This window comes from Dermochelys coriacea, chromosome 4 (genome assembly GCF_009764565.3).
Source record: "Dermochelys coriacea isolate rDerCor1 chromosome 4, rDerCor1.pri.v4, whole genome shotgun sequence".
Lineage (NCBI taxonomy): Eukaryota > Metazoa > Chordata > Testudines > Dermochelyidae > Dermochelys > Dermochelys coriacea.
The window spans coordinates 59,567,588-59,586,067 of record NC_050071.1 but is presented as its reverse complement, the minus strand read 5'-3'; the positions used below and the strand labels follow the sequence as shown (position 1 = coordinate 59,586,067).

At 37.9% G+C, this 18,480-nt stretch overlaps 1 protein-coding gene across 8 annotated transcripts in view; it reads left to right on the top strand.

Moving 5' to 3' along the window:
* LRBA (LPS responsive beige-like anchor protein) overlaps window positions 1-18,480 on the top strand; it is a 555,352-nt gene that overhangs the window by 112,816 nt on the left and 424,056 nt on the right. For all 8 annotated transcript variants that reach the window (XM_043513125.1, XM_043513123.1, XM_043513124.1 and 5 more), the window contains exons 23-30: window positions 2,023-3,060; window positions 4,073-4,248; window positions 8,251-8,404; window positions 8,794-8,974; window positions 10,916-11,043; window positions 13,041-13,148; window positions 14,093-14,264; window positions 15,020-15,467. In XM_043513125.1, the coding sequence (XP_043369060.1) occupies window positions 2,023-3,060; window positions 4,073-4,248; window positions 8,251-8,404; window positions 8,794-8,974; window positions 10,916-11,043; window positions 13,041-13,148; window positions 14,093-14,264; window positions 15,020-15,467 (2,405 nt within the window). The remainder of the gene's footprint in view (window positions 1-2,022; window positions 3,061-4,072; window positions 4,249-8,250; window positions 8,405-8,793; window positions 8,975-10,915; window positions 11,044-13,040; window positions 13,149-14,092; window positions 14,265-15,019; window positions 15,468-18,480) is intronic.

Genomic DNA, 18,480 nt, shown 5'->3' with positions numbered 1-18,480 from the left:
TAAAAAAGAATCTGGTGGCTTCTATTTGAGTGTGCATTTTGTTAATTGTTGCCTTCATTAATCCTAACCCTAGCTTTTAAATGTTATTTTTTACAACACTAACAATCTGCTTTGTGAGAAGCGTTTCATAAATTCAATGTCATGGAATATTTGTTTAGAAAAAAGTTGTTCTTGCCTTCCACATTTAACAGGATTGTTCAAATGTAGAGTCCATGTTAATTAAGCTAATTTGCAAAGTAAATTAGCAAAAACACAAATTTAGGTATGCTTGCTGCAATGTTGGTCTTTGCAAAGCAGCATTTTATATTTTTTTTATATACAAAGAAAACCCTTAATTTGAAATGCAGCTTTGTAAAGTCCAACATTGTAGTGAGCTTGCTTAAATTTGTGGTTTTGCTACTTTAATTTGCAAATTTATTTTAAAAATGTAATCTTGATTTGAGATTTTTGTGATAGAAACAAGGCTGGTTAATTGTATCCATTTATTTTTAAAAAGCCTCCTTTACCCTCCCTGTTACTGTATGTGTATGCTTTCTAGCTTGCTTTAACAGTATCACTCGCCTTGCATTTTTCTGTGTCTTGTGTCTGTGTATGTCACCATATTATGTCTGGATTTATTTTCCCATAGGATTACATGGCCAGCATCTAAAGATGGGAATTGTCTGTATTGACCTTCCTTTCCCCACTTTTTGCAGCACACAATAGCAATCTGGAAAGCAATTTCATTAGTTTAATTTCCAAAATACTTTAGCAAATCACTTTATATTGGCTTCCAAAACCATCATTTCTTTGCAGTGTTGGATAAGAAAACCACAACTGCTAAACTGTACTGCATTATTTTTACTATAGAGCATATATTTAAAATACCCTTAATGAGGTAATGAATAACCTGCAGCTGCTGTGCAGTGCCTCTGTAAGTCAAACAGCTCAGTACTTGTAGTTTCCCTATTTCTCAACAATCTTAGATAGATGAAGAAATGTATTTAAGCTTATTCTTACTGATTTTGTAACTGATGTGCATCAAACACATACAGCTTAACACTTGACTTCAATATAAAACACAAGTATTAATAGGGTTGCCAACTGTCCAATCGCACAAATCCAAACACTTTTGCCCTGCCCCGCCCCCTTTGGAGGCCACACCCCTCCACTTCAGTCCCCCTCCCTCCATCGCTCACTGTCCCCCTCCCTCACTCACTTTTCATCTAAAAAGTCTTTCTTTAAACTTAAGGAATTTTGCAGATTTTGTATTGCATATTATTTACTCAAGACACAACCTCCCACAATATCTGTGTACCATTTTGGAATCTGAGGTATGAAAGGACATCTTAAATTACTGTCATGAATTTTTTAGATGTTCTTTCATTTTAGGATTATTTTATTTATTTTTTTAAAAGTTGTGGATTTTTCCTTGGGGGCACTGAATACAAGTTTTAATCTGAAATGAAGTTTTACAGCAGAATTAAACTCTTAAAATAGGAATTGGTAATGGAAATTTGATATTAATAAGTGTTGAAAATTGATGCGGAGGCTAAAGACATGAGGTAAAAAATCCATAAGAGAGAGACGATAAGAAAGAGTTTAAGTATATTAGGAACAAAAGAAATCCTAGCAACGGTATAGTCCCATTACTAGATGGAGATGGTAGAATTGTTAATGCTGGAGAAAAAAAAGAAGTGTTCAATAAATATTTCTGATCTGTATTTGCAAAGAAGTAAGACGATGTCATCGTATCCTATTAAGAAGATGAAGTAAGTTTTCTAGTCCATTAGTAACTAAGGAGGATGTTAAACAACATGTACTAGACATCAAAATTTTTAGATAAGCATTCAAGAGTCCTTCAAAAGCTGCCTTTTTAACTTGTACGTTATGGTGGGGTGGTGATGGTACCACAATTAAGGTTGAATTTCAACTTTGCAGTTTGGATACTACTATTGTTCAGTTGCCTCTGAATCTACTTTGTAGAAGAATCAGTCTTCTAATTTTGAGTTCTAATGTTCTTGATAATCCTTTGTTTTTTAGGTAACGTTTGAAATGCATAAAGAGAGCCTTTCCCAAATGTACCGGGATTACCAAAGGAAAGGAGGTGAAGGAAGTGGAACAGTTCCTTCTACCCCTGTTAGAACTATCTCAGGAGTTGGCAGAGAAGCTGAAATTGCAAGGAGGCAACAGCATGTGGAGGTGAAAGAAGCTGCTGCTTCTGCATATGTTGGGGCTGATAGTGTGGAGCACAGTGCTCAAAAAAATGAGATAAAAGCCTCATCTGAATGTGAGCTACAAAGTCATTCACCATCTAATGAAGGGAAGAAGTGTGAGGGAGAAAATGGTCAGAGATCACCTGACTTAAACAGAGCACCTTGCTTAGAATTTCCTCCGCAGACAGAAGCAGTAAAACCAGGTGATTCAGAAATCACTTCTGGAATTGCTGAAGCAATTGCAGATTCTCTGAGTAAAGCTAAAGAACTTGAGGAAGAAACAGCAGCTACTGATGGGGCTTCTCTAACTGTACAAACTGTTTTAGAAGGGGAGACACCTGAAAGCCCAGAAATGCTGGAGGAATTTACACCAGAGGTGGAAGATGATGACTTTGTTGATTTAAAAGAGGAAAGCAATCTGCCTTTATCTTCAGAAGAGTTGGTACTAAAACCCAGTGAAGAGAATACCTCACCTGAAAGTGAAAGCCAAATAATAGCAACGAAAGAAGAAGCCGTTGAGAAGGAACCTGAGTCAATACCTGTAGAATCCAAAAATGCTGAAATTTTAAATGAGACAAGAGAAGAATTGGCTTCCTTGTCAGAAACAGTGACCTCTGAAGTCCAAGAGGAGACAAGTCAACTAAATTCAGAAGTGAATGAGAAGTTAGAGGAATTAAAACCAGATGGCAGTGAAACCAAAGCAATTGGAGGAGATGCAAACATACATACTTCAGAAGCTTCTGTGGCCTCAGAGAAAAAAATTGCCAAGCTTGATGTTTCCAGTGTTGCATCAGACACCCAGAGACTGGAACTAAAACCCAGCACAAGCCTGGAAGCACCTCAGCCTCTTAGACCCCTAGCTGAGGTAACTTTTATATACCTTCCTTATGCCAAATTAAAATTGTACCTAAAAAAAAATAGGTCAGACTGATTAGTTTGATATTTATAAGAAAAAAATAACTCTTTTCCAACAGTACAGTTTGAGAAATTGGTGAAATTGTGTACAGTTCATAGGATTTTTGTAGGCTCCTGCAGAAGCACTTTGCTGATCCCAGGAGTCAAATAGCTAAAACTTTAATCATTTTGTGTCACCTGTAGTCTCTAAATTGAAGAATAAAAAGTAGCATTGTGGATTCTGAGGTTTCACCTTGAATTCCGTCTATTTTTTCACTGAACTTCCCTCTTATTTCCTCCAACTCCTTAAGCCCTTCTATCTCTCTCAATCCTCAGAGGTGTCTTGTAGTTAAAATCCATCAGTCAGAAAAGAGCTTGAGTGAATTCTTTTCAGACTCTAATGAAAGTTGTAGAAGCCATTTTTTTAACTAACTGCTACTAATGGACATCAGTTGAGAACGCATTCATTATCGCTAACAGTATCAACATAAGGACGTGTTTAGTAAATTTTAACTATGAATTGGGCTTATGTTTTTGCCCTTACTGCAATGCTCCTTCAGACTTCTGCTTCCAGTTCAGTGATACTGATCATGGTTAAACATTGATGTAGCTGAGTACTTCCCTCCTGCAGAGACACCTGCCAGTTGATGCCCTTCATCCTACAACATTCTTCCTCAAAGGAGGGAGATCACTGTCAGCAGCAACATGTCCTCCCCATGTGGTACGGTCTAGTTGCTGCTTATTTTTGTCTAGACTGGCAGAGATGGTGGTGCAGTTGTATTGTAGTTTGTAGCTTTGGTATAATCCCTCAGTAGTGGCCCTGCAATGGTATTAGTTCAATTTTTAAATTTATGTGCATTTGTGAGTTTATATAATATCTAAGCTTATAGACATACTAAATCCAAAGTGAAACTTTTTTCAGTAAACACTGATGAAATTGAATTTTTGTTATTTTGGAACCTGCCTATATTTTATGCAAACAGATATCAAGGCAGGAAGATTCATCAGGACAAGACTTGGCTGCTGCATCTGATGGGCAGAGAAGAGATTCCAGGTCGACTATGTTTCGTATTCCTGAATTTAAGTGGTCCCAGATGCATCAACGTTTGCTCACAGATTTACTCTTTTCAATAGAAACGGATATACAGATGTGGAGAAGGTAAATCTGTGCTTTGTAGGAAATCATATTTGCTAGCATTGCACTGTAACAGAAATAGAAAGTATTACTAAAATCTAATGTCACTGGTTAAATTGTTTATATTTGGAGATTTTCAAACCTATTATTAAAGTATGAATTAGTTATTTTGGGGTCTATATCAAGGTCATCTCAGAATTATTGATTACCAGTCTTCAGGAATGTTTAAAGATGTGTTTCAGAGTGCAGCCGTGTTAGTCTGTATTCGCAAAAAGAAAAGGAGTACTTGTGGCACCTTAGAGACTAACAAATTTATTTGAGCATAAGCTTTCGATGAAGTGAGCTGTAGCTCACGAAAGCTTATGCTCAAATAAATTTATTAGTCTCTAAGGTGCCACAAGTACTCCTTTTCTTTTTAAAGATGTGTGTATTGGTTGAAGGGTTACATATACATTTTTGGATTAAATGTTGGCCCCGTTAAAGTCAATGGGGGTTTTGCTATTGACTTCAATGGAACCATGGTCCCACTCTCTGAATAGACATCTCACAATATGCATCTTCTTAAGAGCATTCACAATGTGTAAGCCAGGAATATATCATTTCTTTAAAGAAACTTCCCCTAAAATTAAAACTGGTCAGTGCTTTGACATAAGCAAACAGGTGCTGCTCTGTAATTCAGTATGTTTCTATGGAGCTAAAGAAATTATGTTGCTCTACATGTATTAAAAAAATATATATTGTAACCAAAATCTGCAAAATATCAATCAGTTGTAGCAATGAAGGAAAAATTGGGGCTAGTAGTGCCACTGATATTTCAGTGCGTCTATAGTGCTATTTTTTATCAGTATGAGATAGTGAAGGTAAAATTTGATTCTGACTACCACGTAGCTATGCTAGCCTGATAAGAAGATACAGATGAACTATTTTTAAAAAACTCAAACCATTTAAAGATGCATAAAATTGACCTTGAGATTTAGATGAAACTTCTGTTTGCCTTTAGAACTGAAGTTTTAAGACATGACTAAAGTATGTATTTAGTACAGCACCAGATTTACTCAAGATACTGTGGATAATTTAGGACTACGTTGAAAATCTGTTTTCTGTGTTTTAACAGTAATTAGGTTTTTGTGGTATTGTATTAATTTCTTTGCTTTAAAATTGTAATGTGGAGGACTTGGTTAATATTAACTCTGTTCTTCCAAAACCTTGAGTTCAAATCTAGTTAATATGCCCAGAGAAACTTTATTTTATTGATTTATACAGTGCTTTTTTCTGTACCAGATGATCACAGACTAGTCTATAATGAATAATTATCCACAGGACTATTCACAACACACTTGGACCCAGTTACTAGGGTACACTGTAGAGAGGATTAGGAGTGTAAAGGAAGGGCAGTTTGAGGTCAAGATTTAAGTACTGTTGATTGAGCCTTGTGAGGATGCTTACATGATGTTTTTGGCTGCATCACAGCTCTCTCTGGTTGATGTCAGTTTATTTGCATTTGAAGGAACTTAATAAACTTGGTAAACACAAAATAAAATATTCTTCTATTCTATTCAGCTTGGTCTACAACTCCTTCCTATGAATTTTTTCCCCTGTATCCCAAGAAAGGGGAAAAAATTCATAGGAAGGAGTTGTAGACCAAGCTGGATGAGCAAGCATCTTAGAGAGGTGATTATGAAGAAGCAGAAAGCATACAGGGAGTGGAAGATGGGAGGGATCAGCAAGGAAAGCTACCTAATTGAGGTCAGAAGATGTAGGGATAAAGTCAGAGAGGCTAAAAGTCGAGTAGAGTTGGACCTTGCAAAGGGAATTAAAACCAATAGTAAAAGGTTCTATAGCCATATAAATAAGAAGAAAACTAAGAAGGAAGAAGTGGGGCCGCTTAACACTGAGGATGGAGCGGAGGTTAAAGATAATCTAGGCATGGCCCAATATCTAAACAAATACTTTGCCTCAGTCTTTAATAAGGCTAAAGAGGATCTTGGGGATAACGGTAGCATGACAAATGGGAAGGAGGATATAGAGGTAGATATTACCATATCAGAGGTAGAAGCGAAACTGAAACAGCTTAATGGGACTAAATCGGGGGGCCCAGATAATCTTCATCCAAGAATATTAAAGGAATTGGAACCTGAAATTGCAAGCCCATTAGCAAGAATTTTTAATGAATCTGTAAACTCAGGAATAGTACCGAATGATTGGAGAATTGCTAATATAGTTCCTATTTTTAAGAAAGGAAAAAAAAGTGATCCAGGTAACTACAGGCCAGTTAGTTTGACATCTGTAGTATGCAAGGTCCTGGAAAAAATTTTGAAGGAGAAATTAGTTAAGGACATTGAAGTCAATGGTAAATGGGACAAAATACAACATGGTTTTACAAAAGGTAGATCGTGCCAAACCAATCTAATCTCCTTTTTTGAAAAAGTAACAGATTTTTTAGATAAAGGAAATGCAGTGGATCTAATTTACCTAGATTTCAGTAAGGCATTTGATACCGTGCCACATGGGGAATTATTAGTTAAATTGGAGAAGATGGGGATCAATATGAACATCAGAAGGTGGATAAGGAATTGGTTAAAGGGGAGACTGCAACGGGTCCTACTGAAAGGCGAACTGTCAGGTTGGAGGGAGGTTACCAGTGGAGTTCCTCAGGGATCGGTTTTGGGACCAATCTTATTTAATCTTTTTGTTACTGGCTTGGCACAAAAAGTGGGAGTGTGCTAATAAAGTTTGCAGATGATACAAAGCTGGGAGGTATTGCCAATTCGGAGAAGGATCGGGATATTATACAGGAGGATCTGGATGACCTTGTAAACTGGAGTAATAGTAATAGGATGAAATTTAATAGTGAGAAGTGTAAGGTTATGCATTTAGGGATTAATAACAAGAATTTTAGTTATAAGTTGGGGACGCATCAATTAGAAGTAACGGAAGAGGAGAAGGACCTTGGAGTATTGGTTGATCATAGGATGACTATGAGCTGCCAATGTGATATGGCTGTGAAAAAAGCTAATGCGGTTTTGGGATGCATCAGGAGAGGCATTTCCAGTAGGGATAAGGAGGTTTTAGTACCGTTATACAAGGCACTGGTGAGACCTCACCTAGAATACTGTGTGCAGTTCTGGTCTCCCATGTTTAAAAAGGATGAATTCAAACTGGAGCAGGTACAGAGAAGGGCTACTAGGATGATCCGAGGAATGGAAAACTTGTCTTATGAAAGGAGACTTAAGGAGCTTGGCTTGTTTAGCCTAACTAAAAGAAGGTTGAGGGGAGATATGATTGCTCTCTATAAATATATCAGAGGGATAAATATAGGAGAGGGAGAGGAATTATTTCAGCTCAGCACCAATGTGGACACAAGAACAAATGGGTATAAACTGGCCACCAAGAAGTTTAGACTTGAAATCAGACGAAGGTTTTTAACCATCAGAGGAGTGAAGTTTTGGAATAACCTTCCAAGGGAAGCAGTGGGGGAAAAAGATCTATCTGGTTTTAAGATTCTACTTGATAAGTTTATGGAGGAGATGGTATGATGGGATAATGGGATTTTGGTAAGTAATTGATCTTTAAATATTCAGGGTAAATAGGCCAAATCCCCTGAGATGGGATATTAGATGGATGGGATCTGATTTACTATAGAAAATTCTTTCCTGGGTATCTGGCTGGTGAATCTTGCCCATGTGCTCAGGGTTTGGCTGATTGCCATGTTTGGGGTCGGGAGGGAGTTTTCCTCCAGGGCAGATTGGAGAGGCCCTGGAGGTTTTTTTGCCTTCCTCTGTAGCATGGGGCATGGTTGACTGGAGGGAGGCTTCTCTGCTCCTTGAAGTTTTGAACCATGATTTGAGGACTTCAATAGCTCAGACATGGGTGAGGTTTTTCATAGGAGTGGTGGGTGACATTCTGTGGCCTGCGCTGTGCAGGAGGTCGGACTAGATGATCAGAGTGGTCCCTTCTGACCTTAGTATCTATGAATCTATGGATGCTTTACCCCCACCCTCCCGACATCTTACTTTTTTTGGACAGCCATTCTACAAAGACTGTGATGGACTTTGTGAACAGCAGTGACAATGTCATCTTTGTACACAACACAATTCACCTCATCTCTCAAGTTATGGACAACATGATCATGGCTTGTGGTGGTATATTGCCATTGCTTTCTGCTGCTACATCTGCTACAGTAAGAAATTCATTTTTTATTGAAAAAGTGATTACTTTGTGGGGGTGGGCGGGCCTTTCTTCATATAGTACATTAATAGGAATATCTGTCCTCCTGGGAGAGCATGGATCTATATGGGCTGTTCCCTTAGAAGGAATTTAGGCTCCTGCTGTCATTGCCTGAAGAGGGGGAAGAGCCATCTAGAGGGCTTGAGGCCCCAGTGCAGCCTGGAATATGATGTGGTTATTCTGTTTGCATTCTTCCAGTTAAATTCTTCAGCTTGAAGTATGACTAATTATTTTGCCAATGAGCAATAATGGACTTTTTACAAACCTGTTTTCTTCATGGAATTTTTAGTTATAAGAATCTTTTCTATAGGAATACATGTTTTCAACTTTTCCCTCTTATAGCATGAATTAGAGAATATAGAGCCAACTCAAGGACTTTCAATAGAAGCTTCGGTAACATTTCTTCAGAGATTAATCAGCCTTGTGGATGTGTTAATTTTTGCAAGCTCTCTTGGCTTCACTGATATTGAGTCTGAGAAAAATATGTCATCTGGAGGAATTCTGAGACAATGCCTTCGACTGGGTAAGCAAGTAAAAGTGCTTAATGAAGGAAAATGGATTTCTTCAAAATAATTTTAACAACCATTTAACTTTGCTTTTATATATTTTAAGGAGAATAATTTTAGATGTTTATCATACTTCACTTAACCAAATGTCTGACTTTTTGGCTACTAGATCTGAAGTTGTCTAACCTTTCAGTGACTTTTTTCATATGTTGTGTTTATTTACTTGCAGTTTGCCCCATAATAGACTTCCCTTTCCTACTCAGATAATACATACAAGCCTTTTTTATTCTGTATTTAAGTAAAATTGCTATGAATATGGTTAAGTATTGGTAGGCACAGTGAGCTGAAATCCATATTTGGTGCATATTTTCATTGTGTCTATAAAGATGTCTGTGGGTTGAAAATGCATCCCAAATAATTGGGTTTAAAAATACTAGGTTTCAGGAAAATGTCATCTTTAGCATATATAATGAAAATTCATCTTTAGATAAGTGTCTGAGGGGAAGGAAGCTTTAAGGAGGGTTTAAATTTTTGTAAAAATAATTCAGGAGATGGTGTAGACTGAGATAACAACTAGAAATGCAAATTTAAAATGAGTGTAATTCAAATGCATCATTGTATACTAGCCCCAGTGCATCCAGTATTTATACACAGAGCCCTGTGCAGATACAAAATTTGCATCGCATCCGATCTGCGATCCACAATTATGGTCCCTGGTTATAAAGCGAATATCCATAGATTTTCAGGGCTCTAATTATACAGTGTTTGTATAAAGTTGAATTGAGCAGAAAGAGTCTGTGTTGGAATCACTCAGAAGATATCTGGGAAAGGGGAAATGTTCTAGAAATGGCAGCAAACAAGGAATATCTGGGTCCAGTTGACAAAATTGCTTCAGAAAAAAATACATCAATGCCAATTGTATATTAGAAGGGGTTTCTGGAATTATAAGGTATCCTTTGTATGACTGAAATGTAGCTCTAAATCTAAAGACAGAGTGTCAGGAACCAGGGCTGCCACTGAGCTTGGGACCAGCTACATGATCTACAGCTGAATACCCTGATCAGCCAGGTGCCCTGATTGTCTGAGAGGCATCACCAGACCTGCTGTTAAGCCCAGCAGCAGTACTGGGTCAGTGGCTGCTCAAGGTTTATGCCCTCAGCAACGATCACTCCTATGCCTGCCTTCTTGCCTGCCTTGTTCCTGTACTGCTCCAGCCTTCCTCCTTTTCTTGACTCCCGCTGTGACCCTTGGCTTTACTGCAGGTTCCTGGTTCCTGATTCCTGCTCCAACTGCTAAGCATGATGGCCACTTCTCTGACTACTAGGCCTGAGTGTCCATGCTGTGGTTCATGACCATCAGCTTCTCCTTTTCCAAACAATTAAATCATGGGACAAGTGCATCAGGGCAAACAGAAAAGTAAATTATTAGATCTGTGTACTCTCTTATTTGAAAATAGTGAGAAGATAAAACAAAAGAGTTTAAAAAAAACTAGAGGAAGAATAGGCTTAGTCTGAGAGCAATTGAGCAACAAAGTAGTTAGTAAATATTAGTATTTGTACTTTTTGTATGTCACACTAATGTATCATTTTTATTTTTCTTCAGTGTTAGTATACAAAAGAAAATTAGCTCATTTGTGTATCCAGTTGTGCAAATGAAAAGGTTTCAAAGAGAAAATCAGAGGACTCAGCAATGCTAACAAATCCTTTTGGATGTAAAATATTTATATGTGAAATATGAATTCTAATAACTATTTAATTACTCTGATTATTACTCTGATTTAAGTATCTCTTGAGCATTGTTTTTGGGAACTTAAAAAGTAAATCTTTTTCTCTTATTTGTTTATTTAATCTTTTAATTTTTAATGTAAATGCAAGCATGTTGTATTCCTTGCAGTGATGCACCAATGATGATGATAAATTACTTCCCAGTATAACACATAACATATCCATTCCTTTAAGTGTGTGCAGTGGCAGTAAGAAATTGTTTGGAGTGCCAGCAGCATGCACAAATGAAACCTATTGGAGAAACTGTAAGGAGTCAGAAAACAATGCAGAGCCTTATAGGAACAGGGAAGTCTGCAGCAAAGGCAAGTATATGACACCATTAAGTAAGGCAAACATTAATACTGCAATTAATAAAAAGAAAAGGAGGACTTGTGGCACCTTAGAGACTAACAAATTTATCTGAGCATAAGCTTTCATGAGCTACAGCTCACTTCATCGGATGCATTTAGTGGAAAATACAGTGGGGAGATTTATATACACAGAGAACATGAAACAATGGGTGTTATCATACACACTGTAAGGAGAGTGATCACTTAAGATGAGCTATTACCAGTGGGGGGAGGGGGGAAACCTTTTGTAGTTGACAACTGCTAGAAATGGCCCACCAAAGGGTTTTCTCTCCCCCCCCCCCCCCATCCCCCTTGCTGGTAATAGCTCATCTTAAGTGATCACTCTCCTTACAGTGTGTATGATAACACCCATTGTTTCATGTTCTCTGTGTATATAAATCTCCCCACTGTATTTTCCACTGAATGCATCCGATGAAGTGAGCTGTAGCTCATGAAAGCTTATGCTCAGATAAATTTGTTAGTCTCTAAGGTGCCACAAGTACTCCTTTTCTTTTTGCGAATACAGACTAACACTGCTGCTACTCTGAAAACTGCAATTAATGTGTACCAATGGCTAAGTCCTTATGTTTTTTTCCATTAACATGTAGCAGAAAAGAAATGTGAATATTAAATCTTAAAGTAATTGTTTAAATATATAAACATGGGAATATTCCCCAGTTGAAAAAAGTCTGAATCTGTCTTACTTTCCCAGGTTCCCCTATCCGTATTTCCTTTAATATGAAATCTATATTGGTCACTGTGCCCAATGTACCATCAGTTTGATGTGTGTGGATAAATAGTCTCCAGGAGAGTCATGTTTATAGAATCATAGGACTGGAAGGGACCTCAAGAGGTCATCTAGTCCAGTCCCCTGCAGTCATGGAAGGACTAAGTATTATATAGGCCATTCCTGAGAGGTGTTAGACTAACCTGCTCTTAAAAATCTCCAATGATGGAGATTCCACAATCTTCCTAGGCATTTATTCTAGTACTTAACCATCCTGACAGTTAGGAAGTTTTTCCTAATGTTCAACCTAAATCTCCCTTGCTGCAATTTAAACCCATTGCTTCTTGCCCTATCCTCAGAAGTTAACAAGAACAATCCTTCTCTCGCCTCCTTGTAACAACCTTTTATGTACTTGAAAACTGTTATCATGTTCCCTCTGTCTTCTCTTTTCCAGACTAAACACACCCAATTTTTTCAATCTTCCCTCATAGGTCATGTTTTCTAGATCTTTAATCGTTTTTATTGCTCTTCTCTGGACTTTCTCCAATTTGGCCACATCTTTCCTAAATGTGGTGCCCAGAACTGGACACAGTACTCCTGTTGAGGCCTAATCAGCGCAAAGTAGAGCGGAAGAATTACTTCTTGTGTCTTGCTTACAACACTCCTGCTTATACATCCCAGAATGATGTTCTCTTTTTTTGCAACAGTGTTCTACTGTTGACTCATATTTAGCTTGTGGTCCACTATGACCCCCAGATTCCTTTCTACAGTACTCCTTCCTAGGCAGCCATTTCCCATTTTGTACGTGTACAACTGATTGTTCCTTCCTAAAAGGAGTACTTTGCATTTGTTCTTATTGAATTTCATCCTGTTTACTTCAGACCATTTCTCCAGTTTGTCCAGATCATTTTGAATTTTAATCCTATCCTCCAAAGCACTTGCAACCCCTCCCAGCTTGGTATTGTCCACAAACTTTATAAGTGCACTCTCTACGCCATTACCTAAATCATTGATGAAGATATTGAACAGACCCAGACCCAAAACTGATCCCTGCTGAACCCAGTTTTCATTCATCTTATAGTAGCTCCATCTAGGTTACATTTCCTTAGTTGTATGTTGTTGTTATATTTATTTTGTTTCTTTAAAATAAAAACTAGTATTGTAGCACTACATATCCTACAGTTAGTGTTTTCGGGGGTGGTACTTTTATAAACAAGTTACAAAATTGGTTTCTCTTGAATAGAGTCCAGTTGACATTGTGACTGGTGGAATTTCTCCAATACGAGACCTTGACAGACTTCTGCAGGATATGGATATTAACCGGCTTCGAGCAGTAGTGTTCAGAGATATAGTGAGTTATGAAAAACCTTATAGTTGTTTTGTTGCTAAGTCTTCCTTTGTATTTTTCTGAATGCTGTGCTGCTGCTACGTGCTAGGCAGCTGCTATGTGTTCTGTTATCTAATGGGGTTCATAAATGACTCATGAAACTCTGTGGCCTGTCTGGGAGAGTTACAGAGCAAGGGTTTGAGGTCAGATTAAGGGGCATGTTCACATGTATGTGCGGTACAATCTCTGTCCCTGTGGGGCATGAACTTGTTAAAATCTTTAGGAGCCTGAATCTCTGGAATTCTGCTTTCCTCATAAATGTTGTGTTCATTTTCATTAGTGTGTAGTGTGAGTGCATATATATAATACATATATACACACACACACACTTGCCTGTATTTAATAATTTCTATAAATATGCACTCAGAAAGGAGTGTTTGTGCACGTGTACACAAACACTCCCTTCTGAGTGCATATTTATAGAAATTATTAAATACAGGCAAATATGTTAACACACATGCATTTCTTATAAAGTGTTACTGGAAACTTAAAAAAAACCCGAGTCTCATTTCTTTTTAAAATTGGGCACAATAGAATCTGTATTTCTGTTAGGGCTTTAAATTAGAAAGCCATATTCACTTCTAATGCAGCTCCAGTTGTGGAATTAAACTGGGATATTTGGCCTACTGTATTACGTTTCAAAACTTTGTCAAAATTTAGGAAACCTAAACTAGAGCAATAGATTCTTTGAGATGTTTTATATCCTCAGTATAAGCATGATTGTATTAATGGATTGATTCTGTAAGAGTGGTTTGTAAGTATAAATTCTTGTAAGTCAATTTTGCCCATGACGTTTCAGTATAACATTTGTTTACTCATTTCTATTTCTGGTAGATTATGGGCTACCATATGAAGAGAGTATCCCACTGTTTAAATTGTAATGGAAAAATAAATGTTGTTCTTCACAGGAGGATAGTAAACAAGCTCAGTTCTTGGCCTTGGCTGTAGTATATTTTATCTCGGTCCTTATGGTGTCAAAATATAGAGACATACTGGAACCCCAGAATGAATGGAGGCAACCTCATCACAGCCAGTCATTCAAGGGAATAGAGAATGGAAGTAGTGAGGCAACATCTACAGGTTAGTGACACAAGTGGGTATGGTTACACATCACATGTCACTTATTATGACTGAGAGTGCCTTATAGGACTATATAGAATTCTACTTAAGGATGTACATAAATATATGTATTATAAACACTTGGAATCTATAAACTTTTGAAAGTGCCATTTAATTTGTTTTATCGGACAGCACTGAGAAAAACCTAGCTTGCAAATTGCTGATGTTGTCTATTTGTTGTTGTTGTTGTTACCTCTGTAGGGCCTAGGAGCCATAGTCAAGGACCAGGACCCATTGTGTAAGGTCCTGTTTAGTGCATGATTAGTCTCATTGAAGCACATAAGTAATAGTGATCATTAACTTTAATAGGACTTTAAGTTAAGCATGTATATAAGTGTTTACAGAGTCAAGGCCTCATTTACTTTGTTTAAATTGTAGTAGTGCGTTCTTTCTTTCTATTCTTCCAAAAAAGCAATTAGTTTGTTTTTTTTCATATTTTACTATTGAGTCTGACTCCGTCTTTTCATTGTCTTAAATGTTATTCTCGTAGACAGTTTTTGTAGACTTGTAGAAGTGATTTTTTTCCTGTGAAATGAATTTTCAGTATAATCCTGTGAACAAACCTGAAGATAAATACAACATTCTTTAAGTATATATAAAATATTTTAGCAATGTCTTTATCACCTATTGATAGACCTTAGAAGTAATATGGTTGATGTTGTTTTGTTAACAATGAACTTGAAATAATTTCCCCTTCTTTATTTGGGGGTAACAAGATGTAGAAAACCCATCTGCTACTACTGGTGCTTCAACTCCAGTATCAACAGAAGATTCTGAAAGTTCAGCACCTGTACGAAGAAGAGACTCAGGCACTGGAGAGGAATCAACTTCAGGTCAAGCAAACAATTCAGATGCTGTTGCTGAAGCAGGACCACAGAGTGCCAGTTCAGGTCCAGACGCTATCAGTGAAGTATTATGCACACTTTCTTTAGAAGTCAATAAATCTCAGGAAAAGAGGAGTGAGGCAGGAAATGAGTTGACTGAGAAGACTGCATCTTCTGTACCATCTTCAAAAAATGTCAACGTAAAAGACATCCTCAGAAGCTTGGTTAGCACCCCAGCAGATGGTGCCACAGTGGATCCTACCCTTCTGCCACCAGCCTTCCTTGGAACTCTTGGTAATACTGCTGCTGAGCAGCATGTGCAATTCCGTTCCTTTGACAGGTAATATATTTTCTTTTTATTTTGTATAAAGAGCACTATTTTGTATTCTTTCCTTAAATTATAATGTAAGATACAGAAAAGTTTTGCTGCATAGCAATTTGACAGTTTCCTGGTTGTGTATCTGGTGAACAATCTGCATAATCTCACCTTGTAGTAATATAATGAGATTAGGGCCCAGATTTTTAAAGGTGTTTAGGTGTTGCTCCACTCAGCATTGGAATGTCTAATTAGTCTAAGAGCTGGTCTACACTGAAAACATATATCAGCATAGCTGCATCTCTCAGGGGTGTGAAAAATTCACAGCGTGAGCCACATAGCTAGGCTGTCCTGCTCCCTGGTTTAGACAGCGCTAGGTCAATGACAAAATTCTTCCATTGACCTACCTACTGCCTCTTGGGGAGGTGGATTAATTACAGCGATGGGAGAACCCCTCCCATCACTGTAGTGAGTATCTATGCTGAAGTGTTACAGTCTTTGTAGCATTTTAAGTGTGGACATAGCCTAAGTCTCAGTTTCAAAAGTTAGCCTAAATACCTTGTAAAAATCTGGGCCTAATTAACTGATAAGTATCTTATTATTTTATTTGTGTGACACTGGCTGTGACATTGCCATCACCTGAGATGTGTGTTAAAACTGCAGCAAAAGAGGTATTCAGCATAAGCTATTGGAGTGTGATCTACAAAGTGTTGGTGTAGTTCTGGACTTTGGAAACCCTGTGCAAACACATAGTGAGGGAAGTTGAACAATATAACTGACAGCATATTAAATTACTTAAAAAAGTGTCAGACAGGAGAAAGTTGTCTTCAGGCCCATGAGTTACAATTGCTATTAACAAGGATTTAGTTTTTTTCACTAATAGCACTGGCTGAGATTGTTTGGATTCTCCATTATTGTAAAACCAGATACAGTTAGGCAGTCGGAATATAAATTGTGTTGGTAGATATTAAAAATGAAAATAAGATGGAATACTTGCTAGATTTGTTGGCTAAAGGTCTAAAACAAAAATCACTTGGAATTAAAATTAAATATTGAATCATGTGAACTTGAAAGAATCAGCTATTAGTGAAAACTGGGGCTGCTTAACTTACTTTACATTTGTCAGATTATAGAATTCTAAAACACGCCGAAACATTGGAAGCCTCTTGTGCATGTTTTTCACTGACATAGCAATAATAAATTCTCTGAGTGGGGTATCCCTACAATAATTTAAGAAGTGCTGATTTGTATAAACCAACAAGGATGGTAAATTTTCATTATAGATGCTGTCAAGTCAAATTTTTGAAAACTTTTCAAATATATATAATTTTCACACTTTAAATAGAATGTCCTGATAAGTTATTTTAAACTAAATATTTTTAAAGGGGGTTTTCACTCCCCTATTGGAAAGGATTAAAGGAGACCACATCTGGAATAGTGTGTGCAGTTCTGGTCTCCCATGTTTAAAAAGGATGAATTCAAACTGGAGCAGGTACAGAGAAGGGCTACTAGGATGATCCGAGGAATGGAAAACTTGTCTTATGAAAGGAGACTTAGGCTAAACAAGCCAAGCTCCTTAACTAAAAGAAGGTTGAGGGGAGATATGATTGCTCTCTATAAATATATTAGAGGGATAAATACAGGAGAGGGAGAGGAATTATTTCAGCTCAGCACCAATGTGGACACAAGAACAAATGGGTATAAACTGGCCACCAGGAAGTTTAGACTTGAAATTAGACAAAGGTTTCTAACCATCAGAGGAGTGAAGTTTTGGAATAGCCTTCCTAGGGAAGCAGTGGGGGCAAAAGATCTATCTGGCTTTAAGATTCTACTCGATAAGTTTATGGAGGAGATGGTATGATGGGATAATGTGATTTTGGTAATTAATTGATCTTTAAATATTCAGGGTAAATAGGCCTAATCCCCTGAGATGGGATATTAGATGGATGGGATCTGAGTTACCCAGGAAAGAATTTTCTGTAGTATCTGGCTGGTGAATCTTGCCCATATGCTCAGGGTTTAGCTGATCGCCATATTTGGGGTCGGGAAGGAATTTTCCTCCAGGGCAGATTGGAAGAGGCCCTGGAGGTTTTTCGCCTTCCTCTGTAGCATGGGGCACGGGTCACTTGCTGGAGGCTTCTCTGCTCCTTGAAGTCTTTAAACCATGATTTGAGGACTTCAATAGCTCAGACATAGGTGAGGCTTTTTGTAGGAGTGGGTGGGTGAGATTCTGTGGCCTGCGTTGTGCAGGAGGTCGGACTAGATGATCGGAATGGTCCCTTCTGACCTTAGTATCTATGAATCTCTAAAGTGTTGCCAAAAAATTGGCTTAGGCCTATTCCTTCTCCCCTTTTTCTTTTTACTCTTGCCTGATTGCTGCCTGCTCACTTGCAGTTTCAACCTGTTGTTGCTGTTACTGATGTAACGTCTTGCAGAGTCTGCAGAAAAGGCATGGCCCAACAACAGGACAACGCTGGAAAGTTCTGTCTATACTCTATACCAGTGTTTCTCAATGACCGGTCCATGGACCAGCACTGGTAACTGATATCTCTGACACATTTTTTAGGAAGACAGCAAGCCGGTCCCTGGTATCAAAGTTAAGAAAAACTGCTCTAAGCTAAAAGAAAATGTGTTTATTAATGGTGGGAATACAATGTTTACTTACCTAATGATTGCTGGCCTGCCTGTCTTTTATTCTGTGGGGCAAATCCCCCTTTCAGAGTAACACCCTTCATCCACACTTTCGCTCACTTGAAGTGAAAGTACAGCAGTCCCTTGCTTTTCTATTCAAGATTATTGTTCTCCATACCTTACCAGCCTTGTTTGGTTGGTGACTTGTAAAATGGTTTAAAAAAAACAGGAATCCTGTGAGACACTAGTCCTCTATGGCTGCAAAGAATTAGGGCATTTAGGTCACAGCAAGAACCCTCCATGGTATTTGGTTGCCAGAGGCGCTGTTATTGGAGGAATAGATGGTACTAGGGATGGTGATTCTTGGCTTGGCATCAGAAGCTGTGGATATAATGGAGAGTGGGAA